The 20,501-nt window shown below is 42.8% G+C and overlaps 1 protein-coding gene across 1 annotated transcript in view; it reads left to right on the top strand.

The window, feature by feature from the left end:
- LOC147018649 (uncharacterized) overlaps positions 1-20,501 on the top strand; it is a 119,928-nt gene that overhangs the window by 50,979 nt on the left and 48,448 nt on the right. The window contains exons 9-11 of the mRNA XM_085898531.1: positions 16,359-16,475; positions 16,649-16,712; positions 17,213-17,307. Coding sequence (XP_085754657.1) covers positions 16,359-16,475; positions 16,649-16,712; positions 17,213-17,307 — 276 coding nt within the window. The remainder of the gene's footprint in view (positions 1-16,358; positions 16,476-16,648; positions 16,713-17,212; positions 17,308-20,501) is intronic.

Raw genomic sequence — 20,501 nt, 5'->3', positions numbered from 1 at the left:
TGCCCTCCCCGAAAGATAAACTGATCACTGTTTTATTCTTGATGCAGTTGATCCTATTTTATCTGGACATCCAAATAACGGAAGATCCAGTTTCCAGATAAAATAATTGCCAACAAGAGCTCAAGTGAGCACAATATACGCCCGAACAAGAAGGTATATACAGAATTGTGCTACTACATGTAAAACAGCATCCTGGTTGCCATTGTAACCACTTTAGATGATGAACGTATGTCGTGACACCGTCTCCACAGTCTGTACCTATGTACCAAATATGAAACGTGATAATTGAAAACTTTGGGAGTTAGAGTGCGGACAGGAACGGACGGACGCCCGGTATCACATAATACACCCCGATATATATATATATATATATATATATATATATATATATATATATATATATATATATATATATATATATATATATATACATCGGGCGTCAGATTTTTCCTGAATGATTTTGCATTAATTTTACGCCGTCAAAGATTATTGATGCCGTGTGTCCCTCTCGACTTGTTTGGAAAAAATTTGGAAAAAATTGGACGTTTCATTGGGTTTTTTTTGTGTAGTTTGTTGAAAGGCTTTGTCATTGAACAAAGCCGATCTGAACCGATCCGGTCTAGGTTTTGTGGCCAATCCGGGACAGCATCACGAATTGCTCTCCTTAAAGCGAAACGTTTTTCTGCCTCCGCTGACAAAGTCACGAAGTGAGAGGTTTTAGTTTCCACGATAACTCAAGAATGGCTGAAGGGATCCAAGTCAAACTTGGTACAAGTAATTAATGATGTTAAAATGAACTGATGAGATGATGGGGTCAAGAAGTCAAAGTTCCGAGATCCAATTGGGTAAAACTTCTGTTACCGAGCCTACTTGTGAACCATTGATGGGATTTTGACCAAACTTAGTGTCAGTGTATATTATGATGCAAAGATGAACGGATTTGATTTCTGTATCGTTCGTCAAAACTCAGAGATCATACCATGTAAAATTGTGATCCTTGAGAACAACTGAAAGGATTTAAATAAAACTTGGTACAAGTGTTTATAATGATGAACTGATTAGATTTTTGGGTCAAGAGTTCAAAGGTCAGTGTTTATGTTTGGTAAATCCTGTTACTGCAATAACTTGTGAACCAGTGCTGGGATTTTGACCAAACTTGAAATGTGTATATATTGTGATGCAAAGATAAACTGATTAGATTTCAATATCAAGATGTCAAAGGTCAGAGGCCATGTCAGGTAAAAGTGTTATTGAGGTTGGGATTTGAGCTAAACCAAGTACATGTACCATGATGCACATGTATAGATTACATATTGAGGTCAAATCGTCTTCAGGTTTTACGTCAAATTTAGAGTAAGCATAGATTTGATGTGTGTGGAGGCATATCGGGTGACATCATGACGTTGAATTGTCTCGTAACGGAATGCAGTACTTGAACTTTATTCACTCAAAATTGCTCTTAAACGTATAGTAGTGACATGAGCTTTCAGACAGTGTCTTCGTGAAACCCCTGTCAATCAACAAAGCAGAGACAGAATTACAGTACCCCAAATGTGAAAGACACAGAGTCGGAATTGATTAATCTCACTGACAGTGATGAATCTCCTGCACCATAAAAATTAGCAACATCCAATTCAATTTTTGCTTTGACTTTGGCTCTAGATAATGCATAATTAATGCACATCACATCAGGATCTTCATTTTGGAAATGCGACACGCAGCTCAATGGCTGCATTTGGCGAGTCCAAATACACAGAGAAGAAGGGGGTTAGCGCACGGGTTAGATAATATGCAATAGGCAAAGCCTAGAAGCGAGCGTAGAATTATTCTTGCATTCGCTTCTGACTTTACCTATTACCTCAACATTACCTTCACAACAACTACACCACCCAGAACAGGATGTCATCTGAAAAAAAAAATCCTCAACATTACCTTCACGACAACTACACCGCCGAGACCAGGATCTCAACTAAAAAAATCAATACAGTATTACCTCAACATTACCTTCACAACGACAACTACACCGCCAAGAACAGGATCTCATCTAAAAAAATTAATACTACATTGAATGTAGAATTCTTCTTATATTCGATTCTGACTTTACCTATAACTTGTTTACAACTGTATACTAGGGTGGTCCAAAAAAGTCGAAAAAAAATAGAATGTTGCTCCACAAGCTTAAAATTATTCCACTATGATTCAATAATGCGCATAAAAAAATTTAAGTTGATCGGAGGTGATTTAGAGGTCGCTCCTTATGACGACTTTTAGTTTCATGAGTTGGTTAAATTAGTTTCACTAGTGCATGCCCGTAGGTGCGTGCCCGTACATGCAAACAAAACAAAAACTTTCAAACCGCGTGCCAGAAACAACAACTACACAAGCCGTTCCTTCGCTCTCGCGTGCCCGTACGTGCGTAGCCGTATATGCAAAAAAAAAAACTTTCAAACAACCAGACAGGCCATTCCTTCGCTGTCGTAAACGACGACTGGATTGGGGCATTGTGTTTAAGAAAATCGAGAAAGAAAGAATACAGTCAGTCGATAAATCAAGAAAAAAAAATCGAGAAAGAATACAGTAATCGTCACTGACTGGATTGGGGCATTGTGTTGAAGAAAATCGAGAAAGAATACAGTAAGTCGATAAATCGAGAAAGAATACAGTACTCGTCACTATCCAGAAGTTCGCATATCGCAGTTATGATTATTCGCAATTTAGTTTTAATGGCCAATTATTCAATTAGCACCAACGTATTTTGCCTTTTCGCAAGGAAAAACATGGAGAGGAGAGGAGAGGAGAGAAAAAACCCATAATGGCGAACGCGGCTGAGTTTCTCTTCACCATCGACCACGGCTACGCAGTAACGCTTCCTGTCATTGGTTGATATAAAATGGCCGCAGCAACGGTTCCTGTCATTGGTTGGTAAATAAATGGCCATAACTTGGGAAGCACTTGTCCGATTAATATCAAACCTTGAAAAGGCACATCCTCAGGTCCCCAGCAATATATCTGGCAAGTTTCAATTAGATCGGACCAGCGGTTGTCGAGAAACAGCGGTCACAGACACACACACAGACACACACACAGAGATTGTTGGAATTATAGATAGATAGTGCATGCCCGTAGGTGCGTGCCCGAAGGTGTGTGCCCGTAGGTGCAAACAAAACAAAATAAAAAAACGTTCAAACCGCATGCCAGAACCGTCTTCTGTACAGGGGATAGGAGTCATCAGAGAAGCTTGTCGTTTCTCGTAGGGCTTTAGGATAGTCCTTTGTGCACTTCCGGTCTGCCATGCAAGGGCTCGAGATGTTCCATTCCCCACATGGGCCGTGAATCATGTGTGATGTCACAATACTGTGTGGTTCTGGATTTGTGCGTTTGTCAGGAATCTCAGCAGAGACCACGCGATCGACATCTGCTGGTGTTCTGGGCTTGTCGCGAGGTACCACGGTCAGGAGCATGTGTATATGGGGAAGGTGACGCTTTTGTGTTTCCTTCACCATCACATAAGCGTCCACATGCCCCAAGATGTCATTCTTGAGGAGGTCTGCTTTGAGTGCTTCCACCTTCATATGAAACACCCGGGCGATGATATCAGGTCTTTCATTGGCTGACTGACCCTCAAAAAGTGATTGTTTAATTTCTGGCCACTTTGGGTTGCAGGTGAATGTTAGGAAGAAGTCAGGTTTTCCCTTGACTCGGACCAAAGCCATTGCATCCTGAAACTCTTTGGCATACCAACGTGGTGACCCATAAATTGACGGCAGCAGAATGGTGAGGCGTCCAGGTAGCACCTCAGCGTCACTGTTCAACGCATCAACGATGATCTTATACTTTTCTGCCTTCATTGACTTCTGGTTGCAGCGAATCCAATTGAGACGGTGCAACTCAATTTTTGCCATCATGTCGCATACGTACTGCTGTGTCAACTTTCCACCACGAAGTAGTAGAGTGAAGTGATGAGTAGGATCACGTACTTGGAGATGGTAGCGGTAGAAAGATGTTGGCGTTATCCCTGCTAACTCAGTGTGGTACCCCTGGGAGCCGCAGGGTAGCAGAAGTATGTATGATAGAGGGTCATACACTGGATACATGGCGTCTATTGTCTATAAACCTCCTCCTCTGAGGTGAACACCGACTGCCAGCCTTTCAAACTGCTCTGTTGTCATTGCCCCTGGAGCAATGACAGCCACATCGCTGTCTGGTGAGGGAAGGTTGACTGTACCATGATGAAGGTCTCGGCGCCGCGTGCGACCTGTTAACACAATTTTCAGTTCATTTGCGCTATCATTATGAACCACAAACTCAATGGCTGATTTGAATTGCTGGACGTATGGGTTGCACTCATGAATGGCCTGTTGTGCTCTTAGCAAAAAATGCTCATTCAGGCTACTGTTCGAGGTGTGGGCACGACGAACCTCCAGCTCATGGGCTGGATCGTGAAAGTAGATCTGAGCAAAGCGTGGGGTACAACCCAGATCGGCAAGAGGAGCACCAATGTAATGGTAAATCATACCTTGTATGCGCACTCCAGGATTGAAGCCAGGCATACCTATCTCTCGGACACTGATACTTGCCATTGCGAGCGCGTTGTTATACTGTTTCGCGCGCTTCACAAAGTCCTGGTTAAGGAAAAGGTTTTTAATAGCATCTGGAGGTTGTGATGGAATTGAACCGGGTTTTGGATTCGTAGGATCATGCTTAAGGTCGACCTTGCCGTGGTTGCAGCAAAATCCTCTTCTCTCCTCGGTCCACACAAAAGCATCACAATGTGAGCATTTAGTGCATTGAAATAATGAGGTCCTGCTTAACGCGTGCCTGTACTCAACATGAAGTTGCTCTCGGAAGAAATCTGTATCATCGTATCGAGCAAGGTTGCGATTCTCACGGTGAGCCTGCTCTAGTCTCGCACGGTGTATGTCCTGATGGCGCAGGGCATCCCTTACTTGCCGGTCTTCTCGCTGGTGAGGGATTTCTTCTGCACGACGCCTTGCCTCGCGTCCAGTGTTGTCTGCCAAGCGAGCAGCTCGTTCTTCATCCGTTTCTTCTGCACGACGCCTTGCCTCACGTTCAGTGTTGTCTGCCAAGTGAGCAGTTCGTTCTTCATCCGTTTCAGCTGCACGACACCTTGTCACGCGCGTAGCGTCACGTGTCAAGCGAGCAGCTCGTTCTTCATCCGTTTCCTCTGCACGGCGAGTTGCCTCGCGTTCAGTGTTGTCTGCCAAGCGAGCAGTTCGTTCTTCATCCGTTTCTTCTGCACAACGCCTTGCCTCGCGTTCAGTGTTGTCTGCCAAGCGAGCAGTTCGTTCTTCATCTGTTTGAGCTGCATGACGCCTTGTCATGCGCGTTGCGTTGCGTGTCAAGCAAGCAGCTCGTGCTTCGTCAGATTCCATTGCACGTGCACGACGCGCAGCTTCGTTCCTTCGCTGTCGTAAACGACGATTGGATTGGGGCATTGTGTTTAATAAAATCGAGAAAGTACAGAAATCGAGAAAGAAAGAATACAGTAAGTCGATAAATCAAGAAAAAAATCGAGAAAGAATACAGTAATCGTCGCTGATTGGATTGGGGTATTGGGTTTTAGAAAATCGAGAAAGAAATCGAGAAAGAATACAGTAATCGTCACTCTCTGGAAGTGAAGTCCTCACTGTCCGGAAGTTCGCATATGGCACTTACGATTATTCGCAATTTATTCTTAATGGCCAATTACTCAATTAGTGCCAACGTATTTTGCCTTTTCCCAATGTCATCGCAAGGAAAAACACAAAGAGAAGAGGAAAGAGGAGAAAAAAAACGTGCAAAAAAAAATTTACTTCCTGGTTCGGAGCATACCAGCACTCTGATCTTACCGAAATTTATACACCGTCTAATAGGAAAACGATCATAACTTGGGCCATTGTGTTTATCTATAAATGCGCATAAGAAATCGAGAAATTATTAGAATACACGAAGTCATCACTCTCCGGAAGCCCGTACGTTGTAACCTGTAATGGGGAACGCGGCTGAGCTTCCCTTCACCATCGGCCACGCCCACGCAACAACGTGTCTTGCCATTGGTTTGGTAAATAAATGGCCGTAACTTGCGAAGCACTTGTCCGATTAATATCAAACCTTGAAAAGGCACATCCTCAGGTCCCCAGCAATATATCTGGCAAGTTTCAATTAGATCGGACCAGAGGTTGTCGAGAAACAGCAGTCACACACACACACACACACACACACACACACACACACACACACACACACACACACACACACACACACACACACACACACACACACACACACACACACACACACACACACACACACACACACACACACACACTGCTGGAATTATAGATAGATGATAAATCTTGTTTTAGGTCATATTTTCGAAATGGTAGTGAATTCAATGTTGGTGCAGTCATTTCTTTGAGTAAATCGACCCCATAGAGTTCGAAATGCACTCCATTTCCACCTCGGACATCCAGAAGTACCCGTAATTGTACCTGACCATACCCTAATTTATTCAAGTCATGAGACTAAAAGTCGTCATATGGAGTGACCTCTAAATCACCTCCGATCAAGCTAAAAAAGATTATGCGTGTTATTGGATCATATTAGAATAATTTTAAGCTTGTGGAGCAACATTCTATTTTTTTCGACTTTTTTGGACCACCCTACTGTATACGCAATTTCCGGTTACTTCGGCCTGGATTTGGGATCAGCGATCAAATAATGTAAGTCACGATTAAAAATTATTTTTTGATGATGCGGGATATATCTTTATTAAAATCAGTGGAGGAAATATACACCATGTCTGATATTATTTGGGTCTTTCATGTCTCCGACGATGCCTTTATCTCCTGGCATGCATCATTCCCCATAACAAAAACCGGAAACAAAAAAAACCAGAAGCAAATAAATAAACGGAAGCAAAAGGGTCATAGGCAACGACACGGATTCCAAATTGCCATGGTATTGTGTTGTTGTTGTTGTTTCCTATTCTCTCATGTGCACACGTTAAGTAATATTCATAAGATAGAAATAAAACCCAATCGTGTTTATACACCGCACAGCATTTAAAAACAACCGGAAGCAAAAGGGTCATAGCCGACGACACTGATTCCAAATCGTCAAGGGTATTGTGTTGTTGTTTCCTTTTCTCTCATGTGCACGTGTTAAGTATGAAGCTCACTGCGTTTGCTATTACTGTTAGGGTAAGGGTGAAATGTAACACGACGACATAAAAATGTTATTGAGGTTGAGATTTGAACGAAACCAAGTATATGTACCATGAGAAATATGTCCAGGCTTTTCAGCCTTTTCAGCACTTGTGTGGATTGGATTATGGGGAGGATGTCAGAGAGATCACGTTGCGGCGGATCGTTGGGGAACGTCAAGATCTCTGATTTCGCAGATGATGCAGTCATCTTGCGGAGACTCTGGATATGCTTTTGGGGGCCCTCGAGGTGCTGAATGAGGAGTTGGAGCCGCTGGGATTATGGGTTTCCTGGGTCAAAACTAAGATCCAGGCTTTCAATGACATCTTGGATGCTGCTGTCATGTCTGTACCTATTTGTGGTGAGGATGTTGAGGTCGTGGAGAGATTCACTTACCTTGGCAGTGATGTTCATGTCTCTGCTGGCTGTGAGCCAGAGGTCAACAGACGTCTGGGTCAGGCCTGGGGAGTCATGGATTCACTGGATCATGGGATGTGGCGCTGCCGGTACCTGTGCGGAAGGAAGAAATTCTGAGTCTTCAGGCCCTTGGTGGTTCCAGTCTTGCTCTATGGAAGTGAGCTTTGGACTCTGACCAGGGATATGAGACAGAGACTTAATTCCTTTGGTACAAGGTCTCTTCGGAGAATCCTTGGCTGTCGCTGGTTGGACTTTGTGTCCAACGAGCAGTTGCTGAGAGAGACTCAAATGAGATTTGTTACCTGCATAGTCCCTTAGCATCAGCTGCGGCTGTATGGACATATGGCTCGTTTTCCTGATGCTGATCCTGCTCACCAGATTCTCTCAGTGAGGGAGCCTCGTGAGTGGAGGAGGCCAATGGGCTGACCACGTGCCTCATGGTTGCAGCAGATTGATCAACATCTCAAGGAGATGGGGATGGGCATACATCTGCCTGGGGGTTGGCCAAATGGAGGCCCTTGGAGTACCGGCAGAAAGTGGATGCAGCAACGCGCTGCTCTGGCGCATGCTCCCATACCTTACCTGACCTGATACATATTGTTGCGGTATTCGCGCCCGCCGGCGTGCTGACGGCCACGTAACTCGAATCGCGGCACGTCGCCCACCGGACGGACAATCCAGTCGTGACCCTCTCGGACTAACGCCGGGAATCAGTCACGGGTGGACCTTTCGGTCTCACCGCGATCGAGCCAATCAGCCCCCGCGTGGGATAGTACCGACTACCGAGCACACGGCAACACTTATACAATTTTACTTCACAGACGGCGCCGACAACACATACCCAAAACCAAGGAAAAGAATACCCCCAAGAATGAGGCGGGCCTGAGGCCGAGACCGGGTCGCGCCTACCCGTCTGGTGATGAGACGCGGAGCGGCGATGGCGCCTCACTCCGCGGGCCTCGTGGACAGTGTCTGGCAGGGGGTGGGAAAGGGGCCCCCTTGGTCGCACTATCTCAGCGCGGGGGGAAACAGGAGGGGGTTGCTGATGCTCGGGGTATAGAGGATCTTTATTATCCCTGGTGTGCGTCTCCACCTCGGCCAGGTCGTGCTGCCGGCCTTCCTCGGGCGTGCAGCTCCCGGCACCGTCGCGAGCACCCCCTCGTCTGCCTTCGCCGCTGCCGCCTCTCCGCCTCTGGACTCTCCACCCTGGACTCTTCTTTGGACTCTCCCCTTCTCGACTCTCTTCAGCTTCTCCAGCTACTGCAGGCTTCGGGCTCCAGACTTCCACACGGCTCTGACTGACGAACACGGTCCTTTTATCCCCCCGTAGCTTCGCCTTTGACCCCCTCCCTTTGACCTTTCACCTCGCTCCCCATTGGCCCGAGAAAAAGTGGGCGTGAAGGCTTTTTGATCCACAAATTTGCATATATCGATCGTTCTGGAGGCGGGGCCAAATCGCCCCTCGCTCACCGATTGGACGGCAAAAAGTGGGCGTGTGTCGTTTTTGATCCGTTTTTGAAGCACAAAATCCGTGATTTTGTACACGCTGTTCGACGTGCGCCCTGCACGAGTCCAACACCGGTACCCACAGCGGGGCAAGAACGGTGGCGATGCTACGGTTGCGAGGTGTGACGGGAAGGTCGTGGCGGTTGTGGTGAAGCGGCGTTGTGGTTGGTGGTTGATGTTGTGGTTGTGGTGGTAATCATGGCAGTTGGTCCAAAATAAAGATAGTAAAAGAAAAACGGCTATCCTGAAGAGTCGCAGCTCGCATAAATGACATGTATTCCCACTAGACAACGGGTTTGGGCCTAACTACACATGCACTTACCGAGATACCTCACCTAAGGGACCTGAATGGTGGTTTGCGAATTTGGTAACCACAACAATATGTACAGATTAGATATTGAGGTCAAATGGTCTTGAAGTTTTGAGGTCAAAGTTAGAGTAAGCAAAGACTTGATGTGGGCCGAGGCAAATTGGTCGACGTCATGACGTCGAATTATGTCTCATTACGGAATGCAGTACTTTAAGTTTATTCTTTCAAAATTGCACTTAAACATGGTAACATGAGTTTTCAGACAGAAAGAGTCTTCGTGAAACCCCTATCAATCAACAAAGCAGAGACAGATTTACAGTAGTCAGTACCCCAAATGTGAAAGACATGGCACCGGAATTGATTAATCTTATTGACAATGATGAATCTCCTGCACCATCAAAATTTGCTACATCCGATTCAACTTCTGCTTTGACTTTGGCTCCTCGAGATAATGCATTATTAATCTGCATCACATAAGGATTTTGGAAATGTGATATGCAGTTCATCGGCTGCATTGGGCGAGTCCAAATACACAGAGAATGAAGGGGTTAGCGCTTGGGTTAGGTTGGGTCTCAACCTTGGGTTGAGTCTCAACGCTTGGGTCTCAACCTAATCCCATGTCAATGGATTGATGGCATGGTGCTAATTTAGCTGATAAATTATTGTTGAGTTAATCCCCTCCAATGTTTTGGATGTTTTTTGTGTTAATGGTCTCTGGCATTTATCCATTCAGACCAAAATATTTGAGGACCTCTGGGACTTTCCCAAATCCTTTGTCTAGTATTATTATTGCCCTTCGTGGTTTTTAACAATGGCTCCCAAGATGAAAACTGTTGCCAGTGGTGAACCAAGTCAAGGAAAGTGACGTCTTTGACACATCAAGTGGAGCTTTTGGCAAAGCTTGGTCGAGATGAGATTGCAAGGTGTCACTGTGCAAACGTGTTGGCATTTACGAGTATCGAAAGGAATGGAGTAGTAAATCAGAATCCACGTCAATTCCATGTACACACAGACCCCGACATTCGTGGTCCAACATTCGTGGGTTCCGTGAATTCCATCCATTGGGACCATACTCTGCACAGAGCGTTGGTGCTGCCAAAGCAATCTCCTTGGTTATTGGGTACAATCCTGGACAGGTCGTCACTCTGACACAGGATACTTGTTAATTTGTGACATGCTCCGACATTCGTGGAAAATTTCCACACGTATTTGTGGTTTACGCGCCGGTCTTTTGTTTTTTCACGAGCTACGAGCACAACACAGTTTTAAACTAGAGGGGGAGCACTCGGTAGAGTGCAAAACCTCTGCCGCCAATACTGCTTGGTCACTCAAGTGAACCAGATATCCTATTCATTCAATTTGACGTCAACAGTGCTCACAGAGTTATAGTTTGCAACTTTCCCTTTTACTTTTAACTTTTACAGACTCAATTAATTCGTCATAACTAGATTCCTTGAGACAGAAATTGATTTTACGTGGGTATATCCACCTGAAGTTCCAAAATCAGCCGCAATTATAGTGAACCTCCGCCATCGACGATGGACGGAGGTTACTGTTTTCACCCCTGTCTGTCTGTTTGTTTGTTTGTGAACAGTATTACAGAAAAACTCCTGGACGGATTTCGACGAAACTCTGTGGGGGGATTAGGTGTGGTCCATACCTAATGGATTAGGTATGGTCCATTAGATTTTGGACTTGGTCCAAAGTCCAATATGGCCGCTATGGTGGCCATTTTGAAAAAATATTTGAATTTTTGTTTTTGCATTTCTACATGTTTTAAGTGATTTCCAACCCCAAAAAAAAATTGTTTGAGAAAAACAATTTTTGCAACTTTTTTCAAAAAAAATTCGATTTTATTTGAAAAATATTTGATTTTTTTTTGCATTTCTACCTGTTTTAAGTGATTTCCAACCCCCCCCTCAAAAAAAATTTGATTGAGAAAAAAAAACAACAAATTTTGCACCTTTTTTTTTTTAAATTTCGATTTTTTTAATATTTTTTTTGGCATTTCTACATGCGCGTCGATCTAGTTTATTCAATCGTGGTTCAGTAGAGTCTGATCTGTTTTGACCTACAATGAATAGGATATCAGGTTCACTTAAGTGACCCAGCAGTATTGGCGGCGGAGGTTTTGCACTCTACCGAGTGCTCCCCCTCTAGTTTTGGCATGTTTTTTGTTGGAAATCACTTAAAACATGTAGAAATGCAAACAAAAATTCAAATCTTTTTTCAAAATGGCCGCTATAGCGGCCATATTGGATTTTGGACCAAGTCCAAAATCTAATGGCATGATCCTTGGACCATACCTAATCCCCCCACCAAGTTTCGTCGAAATCCGTCGAGGAGTTTTTCCGTAATACTGTTCACAAACAAACAAACAAACAAACATAAAGGGGTGAAAACAGTAACCTCCGATCTTCGATGGTGGAGGTTAAACATATCTTCCACAAGCCATGCACAAAGCAGGTTGATATACTTACAGTACAATACTGTACGTATTCAAAAAACATATCTTCCATGAGCCGCAAACATGACCAGCTTCCTGTGCATGTATTGTAGCTTCGCGGGAAAAATATAGCTTCGTCGGAAGTTTCACTATGTGCACTTTAAACATACGGTACTCTATTGTAACTTCACGGGATAAACAGTTTTGAGGGATGTCTCACCAGTGTAACACGTCATTCCCCGTGAGTTACTTTCAGAATGAAAACACTAACAGCATATATTGATGTATCCAGTAATTATCAGGTCACCACATATGGACATTACACAATGGAACCATTCAGTGTGTCTTCGTGTAAATCACCATCTTGCCACAAACAGCACCATCTGAGCTGTTAGATTTTTAAAATGCTCAGCATACTCTGTCTGCAGATAGGAAAGATGTCATGTCCTGTGAGTTAAAGAAGGGAAGCATTCAGTATATCTGTTCGTGGAAATTGGCAGGTTGCTTCATACGGACTAATTGCACAATGACATTGCTCACCACATCTATTTTCAGCTGCTGAATACAGCATCACCCGTAAAAATCCCCCACAAACAGTGCACAGACTACTCACCCTCCAGCAGTTACCCACAATGTATGCGTCAAGCTCTAAGGGGAGCGTGCCTTCATGAACCACGATGCGGCCAAGGCATTCCCTGCAGAACTCGTGAGCCTCATTGAGGAGAAAGGGGTACTGCTGGAGCAGGTCTTTAACGCTGATGAGACCGACTTGTTTTGGAAAAACATGCCGACCAGAATGTTAATTTTACAGCATGAGAGCAAAGCAGCTGGCTTCAAGGCCGCAAAGGATCTGGTAGCCCTTCTCATCTGTGCAAACGCTGAAGGGGACTTCGTGGTAAAGCCCATGATGCTCTACCGTTCCCTGAACCCACGTGTGCTGAAGAACAAAAACAAGCAGGCTTTGCCTGTACACTGAAGATCAAACCGGAACGCGTGGGTGACATCTGAACATTTTATGGACTGGATCCACACCTGTTTTCGTTCCTCAGGTCGAGAGGTTCCTGGCACGAAAGAAGCTTTTGTTCTAGTTACTCTTGCTTCTTGACAACGCTCCTGGCCACCCCACAGACCTGAACGGTGCATCTTCATCATCATCTTCATCATTTTGCAAAGTTATTAACTTCCGCCATCGAAGATCGGAGGTTACTGTTTTCACCCCTTTCTGTTTGTTACTTACGAAATCTAAAGATTTCGTAAGTATATTGATGACTTCCGTTTGTTTGTTTGTTTGTTTGTTTGTTTGTAGGCAAGATAACTCGAGAACGGAAGAAGCTACCAATGTCAAATTACACCACGTGATTCAGGAGGGTGATGGCTCGTGCTGATTAGATTTTGGTCAAAATCGGTCAAAGGTCAAGGTCACAGTGAGGTCAAACATAATTCCGTAAATTCATGTGGAGAAATGGAGATTTTTGCTTCGCTCGATTACGAGTTCGTTTTTGTGGTGTAGCCATGCCCACGGGGAGGGGCATGATGATGATGCATGATGGGCGTGATGGTGGAGGAGTGGCCGTGGGGTTCGGCGAGGGATATGAGGTGTGCACGCCGTCTGAGGCGTCGTAGTAATACTGGAGTCGGCCGGCTCGTGAGTGTACCGCGTACGGAATAAAGGGGAGCCGCGGGCACAGTACGCCCTGGCTCGCACTCGTGCAACACAGCCCGGCTCGACTGGTGCTCGCACCAGTATAGTACAGTTTTAACTTCAATTTTAATTTTGTCTTCGGTTTTTGCGATCGCTTAGGACGCTTAAAACTTGGTTGTCGAAATTCTGGTAAAAATCGGATGTTTTGGAGACGTTTTAAGATTGTATAAAAATATTTCACTCGACGCATCACGGGTCATCCCATGATGCAGTGCGTTCGAGCAGACGCGTCGTTGAGTTACGTTAAGGTATAATTGCATGTAGAAATGGAGATTTTTGATGGTTTGATACAGAATCATCGTAGAAACTTCTGGTTTGCGTCGCCACCTTCTCTCAAAACAGCTTTTATTAGACAAGGTCAGAGGTCAAATTGACGATTTCTTAAGTACCAGTCTATGACTGCTTGTTTGTTTGTTTGTGAACAGTATTACGGAAAAACTCCTCGACAGATTTTGACGAAACTTGGTGGGGGGATTAGGTATGGTCCAATGATCATGCCATTAGATTTTGGACTTGGTCCAAAATCCAATATGGCCGCTATGGCGGCCATTTTGAAAAAATATTTGAATTTTTTTTTTTGCATTTCTACATGTTTTAAGTGATTTCCAACCCCCCCCAAAAAAAACAAATTGTTAGAGAAAAAAAATGTTTTGCAACTATTTTTTCAACAAAATTTCGATTTTGTTTTTCATTTCTACATGTTATAAGTGATTTCCAACAAAAAACATGCCAAAATTATAATTGCGGCTGATTTTGGAACTTCAGGTGGATATACCCACGTAAAATCAATTTCTGTCTCAAGAAATCTAGTTATGACGAATTAATTGAGTATGTAAAAGTTAAAAGGGAAAGTTGCAAACTATAACTCTCTGAGCACTGTTGACGTCAAATTAAATGAATAGGATATCAGGTTCACTTGAGTGACCCAGCAGTATTGGCGGCGGAGGTTTTGCACTCTACCGAGTTCTCCTCCTCTATTTTGTGCTGTGTTTGTTCAATAAAAAAATGGAAACTGTACATGATGTGTTTTTTCATTGTGCAGTTCGGTATGGTGTGGTTAAACGACTTTAAAATGCATTCATCAATAAATTGGAAATCATACCTGGTGTTGTGGTTTTTCTTATTTGTAAGCATCTTCAATGAAACTGTAATCATGCATTCCTGGTCGAAAACATTTTAAACTTTAAAAACTTTCTCCTTTGAACCAGGAACCACTGCAAACCGATAACATTATCCCCCTTGTCCCCATTGTACCAATTCCCAGACTTTGGTGTTGCCATTTGCACCCTTTTTCATGAACCAGGATCCACCATGAACTGATAACGTTATCCCCTTTGTCTCCATTGCAACAATGATAGAAAATCTCACCAATTTTACCCCGACATTCGTAGATTTTCGTCAATTTTCCTGCATTTTCATGACATTTTCCCCAACATTCGCAGATTTTTCGTGGGTTGGGAAATCCCCGGAACCTATCCCCCCCTCCCCATTTCCCATTGAAACAATGCCCCCACATTTGAGGTTTCAACATATGTGGGGTTTTCCCAGAACGTATCCCCCACGAATGTCGGGGTCCGACTGTATTTTCCACTTCCGAGAGAAGTGCTTTCTTGAGTTAATTTTTTTTCTTACCTCTCGATTGGCATACAAACTCACCAGTAAGGCACGCTGATGGACTGGGATGGGCAACATATCCAAATCGACTGATAAGCATGTGAGTATTAGAAATTTTAAGAATGTGTTGTTCAAGATGTCCAGAAGTGCATTTTGGAACTATTTCAGGAAGGATAAAGAAGACAGCCAAAAGTTAGATATTTTCTTTGTTCAATAATGATTACTCATCACCACAATACTTCCGATATCCCAAAGCATTTGAAAACTAAGCACCAGACTGAATCCCAATTAGTGATGGTGAAGAATGTGAAATCAAAGAAACCAGAGTCTGCAATGGCAACAATTTTGCAATCGATCATTCTTAGCATGTTCTGTAAAATCTCGAACTGCTCTAAGTACGACACTGTTTCCCAAAGACAAAATTGCATCAATCAGATGCTGATAAATATGATCGTAGGGGAATCGCACTACATTCCAACGATACCGAGAAAAAAAGTATTCTGCATCAAATTGATTCCAAAACTTCCGGAATCACATCCCCATTAACGAGTCCAGTATCCACCGAATTAAGAAATTCGCAGAAAACATAAGAGGGAGTGAATGCTCTGGTTTGTATGCCAAGGAGGGTGATTCTGGGAAACCTCTACAGTGCATGATGTGTGAGTTTATAGTTGAGAGGAAATGTAACCTCCCACTCCTACCCCCACAACTTGGAATGGTTCTGTGGTATAACATGCCAAGCTTGGATATTTTGTCTCAAGGTAAACATGTATTACTGAAATATTCTTTCACATCACCTTATTTCAGTAATATATACACCACATGTAGATATTCAATGGAACACACTTTCTTCGATCAACAGCCCTGAATTCATTTTGTGAAAAACAATTATTTTACGACTTAAAAAAAACCCTTTTACTCACAGCTCCAGTTAACTGGTCAAATGCTGCCTGACAATTATATGTTGTTACTGGATTATAACACTCTGATGAAATGATGCACTGAACTTTCACCTACAGCACAATTATATTTTATACGATTTTGTTACAATTTTGATGGCTTCTTGTCGAGAAACCTTTGACGCGAGTTGAGAGATGGTGATGGATTATGTTCCAAATTGTTTTCTTCCCCTCCCACCCCTGTTTATGCCCTCCCCAGAAAATGAAGGATTGTGAACATCTGGATTACAATCCCCCTGAACAAATTGAAGAATCCTGCACATCTCTTCTAAAAGCCATGCTGTCTGTAGATCCAGACATACGGCTCTCAATGGAAGTGGGTGGCCATTTCACAACAAAGTTATTAATTATTTGGCTTCTATTAAAGCTCTTCTTCAAACTCACCAAATCCTGGTGTGGTGTGCTTTTGAGGTTTTGCATATGGATTAAGATAGGGGTGTTTAACTCATTCAATTTCAGCTGGTAATTGTGCATAATTTTGTTTTCCAGGACATTATTTACCATCCATGGGTGATCGGGAATTGTGAAACTGTGCAGGATCTCACAGAGGAAGGTAAAAAATTATCTCAGACCTCTCACTTTACTAATATTTAACAATTTTATGTGTTCCAGAAAATTCTGTCATTTGAGGTGTTGTGACAAGTTATAACATCCATAGTTTGGCAGATTTAGATTTAGTAAAATTAAAGGAGCAGTAAAGCCATCTCTCCAGTTATTATACAGAATCATTCCACTGTACCTTTTAGTGTCTGGTTCGGATTGTTCCAGAGACACCATTGTCGCCTGTTCACCCTGAAATCCATTCTTCAATCTCTGAACAAGGAAACCTCACCGACTGGACAGCCCGACAAACGCTCACTCTACTTGTTTAAACGTATATGAAAACCACCTCAAAATGTCATCTTGTTTCTTCTGACTTCAGATTCACAGGATTGACTTGTTCATGTTTATAACTCACAATGTACACGTTTGTGCAATTTAAGCATTTGTTTTTCATGTAATCTGTTATAGCTTAATTTCTGAGGAGTTCTCTTCCAACATTTTGATGTTTAGATGGCGAGATTCAAGATGTGGCTTCGAGTTCTTTCCTCGAAGACCAAGAGAGTGAAATTATGAAGCGAAATGGTGAAGAGAAGGTGGAAAAACAGGTACTGAAAATTGAGGATGATGGTCAAAGTGATTGGGTTTCTGAGGTGAGGAGACATTTCCAGTGTGATGATGTTGTGATGGTGAGGTTTAACTTATTTATAAACAAACTTGTTATATTGTGATGAAAATGGGGTTGTTTTCTGTATGATGTTAAAAAGGTCTGTTTTCACACATCAGAGTTTTAATAGTTTTACTAATTTAGTATTTACCCCTCGCACACGAAGCAAAAAGTGGGGTTAAGGAATTGGTTCGCTTCTGTCTGTCTGTCTGTCTGTCTGTCTGTCTGTCCTCTCTGTTGAGAAAAAACTTAGTTTCAATTGAATGTTATACTTTGAACACAATTCGGAACATGAATTGGGAAACGAACCTGAAGTTGAGCAGGACTTTGGCTCTGAGTTCATCCCGGTTGCACATGTGCAGAGAGGAGTAAGATAATATTTTTACTCTGTCTGCCTGTCTGAGAGTCAAACAAAATTGAAAGTCATTTCAAACAAGAAATTTACTTTTTTAAAGGACACAAACATCAGGCCTATATAACTTATGTAATCTGTTAAATAGGTGGTGTATTAGACAATGGCATCGACAGCGGAAAGTAAACGTCAAAATTTTTTTCTTTCACCTTTAAAGTCTCTTTTATTTTCATTGAATTCTCCACTTGAACATTGTAGAACACAAATCACCTTTTTTTACACTTTCACAACCTTTCGGTTTAGCAGTAATTGGACATGTAAAGTAAGGTGGTGTATAAGAAAGACACCATCAACGGCGCGAAACTTATGGATTTTTTTTAATATGACTTTTAAAAGCATTATTTTATATCAATTGAATTACAGGTTAAGTTTTGTTATCCGGTTCCTGCCAGACTTGAGTGGTGCCGGTGAGTGCAATGTGCCGGTTCGTCAAGAGTTGTTCGCAGAACAGTTATTTATTAAAAAAAAATCAAATTTTAGTCCAAGGCTTATAGTACAACACACACACACACACACACACACACACACACACACACACACACACACACACACACACACACACACACACACACACACACACACACACACACACACACACACACACACACACACACACACACACACGAAGGTATTACATTGTGAAAAGAATGATGACAGTCATATGGTAGGGTATATAGGTACTTACCAACCAAGTGTTGGATTACCCTGCAGATGAAGGAAGTACATGTTGTACTTTCTTAGTGGGGTCTGCAGGGTTCTCCACACTTTTGAAATCACCTGTATGTATGGAAAATTTCAGGTGGCTGCCGAGCGAGGCGAAAACAATACCCAGGGGTCTGGGGGCTGCAGGCCCCCACCTGTGGAAATTCCTAGACTCTTGGAAATGCATTCTCAGCGATTTTAAGCAGTCGCAGAGTACAAGCAAACTGTTACCCAAATCGATGACATTTTTAGTGAAATTGTGTACATTAAATGGAATTATAAATGGATATCTGGATATCGTGTTTATACACTGCACAGCGTTTAATATTCACAAGATAGAAATCAAACCCAATCATGTTTATACACCGCACAGCGTTTAATATTGCACTAACACTAACATCAATGTTACCCGCTCACTGATTGGTGGGTAAATGTGTGATGACCAATCAGTGGACTCGAACCATTAGAAGCCATTTTTAGACAACTACTGGAGAAGTCAAACTGAATCATTCTGAGCATGTGTTTAGATCACGATCACGGGAATTGGTGACGAATAAATATGACTTTGATTGTCCCAAACTAAGAATAGTCAGTACAATTATTGTGAAGACCCTGAATTACTAGTTTTATTAACAATTATATATGGATTTTTTGGTTTGAACTTTGACAAAAACACCCGGCGGTACAACCGAAAACAGCTGAACGTAATCTGCCGGCCGCCAGCCTTTATGGAGAACCCTGGGTCTGTGTTGCTCTTATTTGGGATATTTCAATAAACCCCAGATATCTGCTTGCTTTGCTGACTCGTGCTTTTTTTTGCATAAAAGTGGAGTGCAAAATGTGCCACTGCATAACTTCCTGTACTGAATAACAAGGTTATTTTTCCTTCTTCACAAATATAATTTTCTGATTCTTTGTCACTTTCTTTTAGTTCCTGTGGATGAAGTGCACTGTTTTTATGTTTGGAATCACTTAGAACGTGTCACTTCAACTTGTTTGTCCACTTCAACCCAATCTCGTATGTCATCATCACTTTGCTTTCGTAATGGGTTTGTGGAGTTTGATGGGTTTGACCATTCTTTGACATGGTCATAATGCCTATTAGATTTACTGATCACGAAAAGTGTCACTTGATTAGTCCCTGTGACATCAGCACAGGTAAGCACAGTAATTCGATCTTTATTTTCTTTAAATCCTGAGGCTGTTTCACCAGCACCAGCAAGTGTAGAGGAAGGCAAACACTGCCAGAAACGGCCTGTCTCATCCCCGTTGTACATTTGATCTGGTGACTATTTATGTTCTTCAGCGAGTTTATTATAGGACTCATAGTATTTTTCTGCTGCTTCATGGACCGCCCATTTCTTCTCAGTGGATACATCCAGTCGTCTTATTCCATGATGGAGTATGAAGCAGGAGAGCCAGCCATTGGAAAAGGCAGAGGGTTCAGTTAGTCATTTTATTATGAAAATATTTGGCCTTTTTGATTAGAAATGGCCCAGAAACAGTGATACCTTCAGAACGTTTTGGTGAAAACCAATTGTATAACACGCTATTATAACTGCTCCAGTTTAGGTTTATGGCGAGTATTCTGCTTCTGGATGGTGAGCTTGGGATCCCAGGATCCAGAGTTCAAATTCCCTTTGGCTGTTGAATTAATACCAGGTGGGGTTGACTCTGCCTGTCATCTTTCTGGGGTCAGCAAAATGAGTGCCAGCTTGATGGTATCTGTGTAGGAGTGGCGACCTGTCCAGGATTGTACCTGATAGCCAAGGAGACTGCTTCGGCAGCACCAACGCTCTGCACAGAGTATGGTCCCAAAGAATGGATGGATTCTGCTTCTCCACCAACTTACATGTTTCTGAACTTGCAGAGAAATGCAGTAACTTTACATTTGTGCCTTTATGTTGTAAATGGTGGTGGAGCCTCTATTGTACTCATTCGTCAGCACGTTCCTATTTCAGTCTCTCTGCCTCAGTCTCTTGCAAATGTCGATCTTCTCATGCAAAGTCAAAACCCCCCTC

This window comes from Eptatretus burgeri, chromosome 10, assembly GCF_056783735.1.
Source record: "Eptatretus burgeri isolate ZD-2024b chromosome 10, Ebu_testis_v1, whole genome shotgun sequence".
NCBI classification, from domain to species: Eukaryota; Metazoa; Chordata; class Myxini; order Myxiniformes; family Myxinidae; genus Eptatretus; species Eptatretus burgeri.
This window is presented reverse-complemented; position numbering and strand designations above follow the sequence as displayed.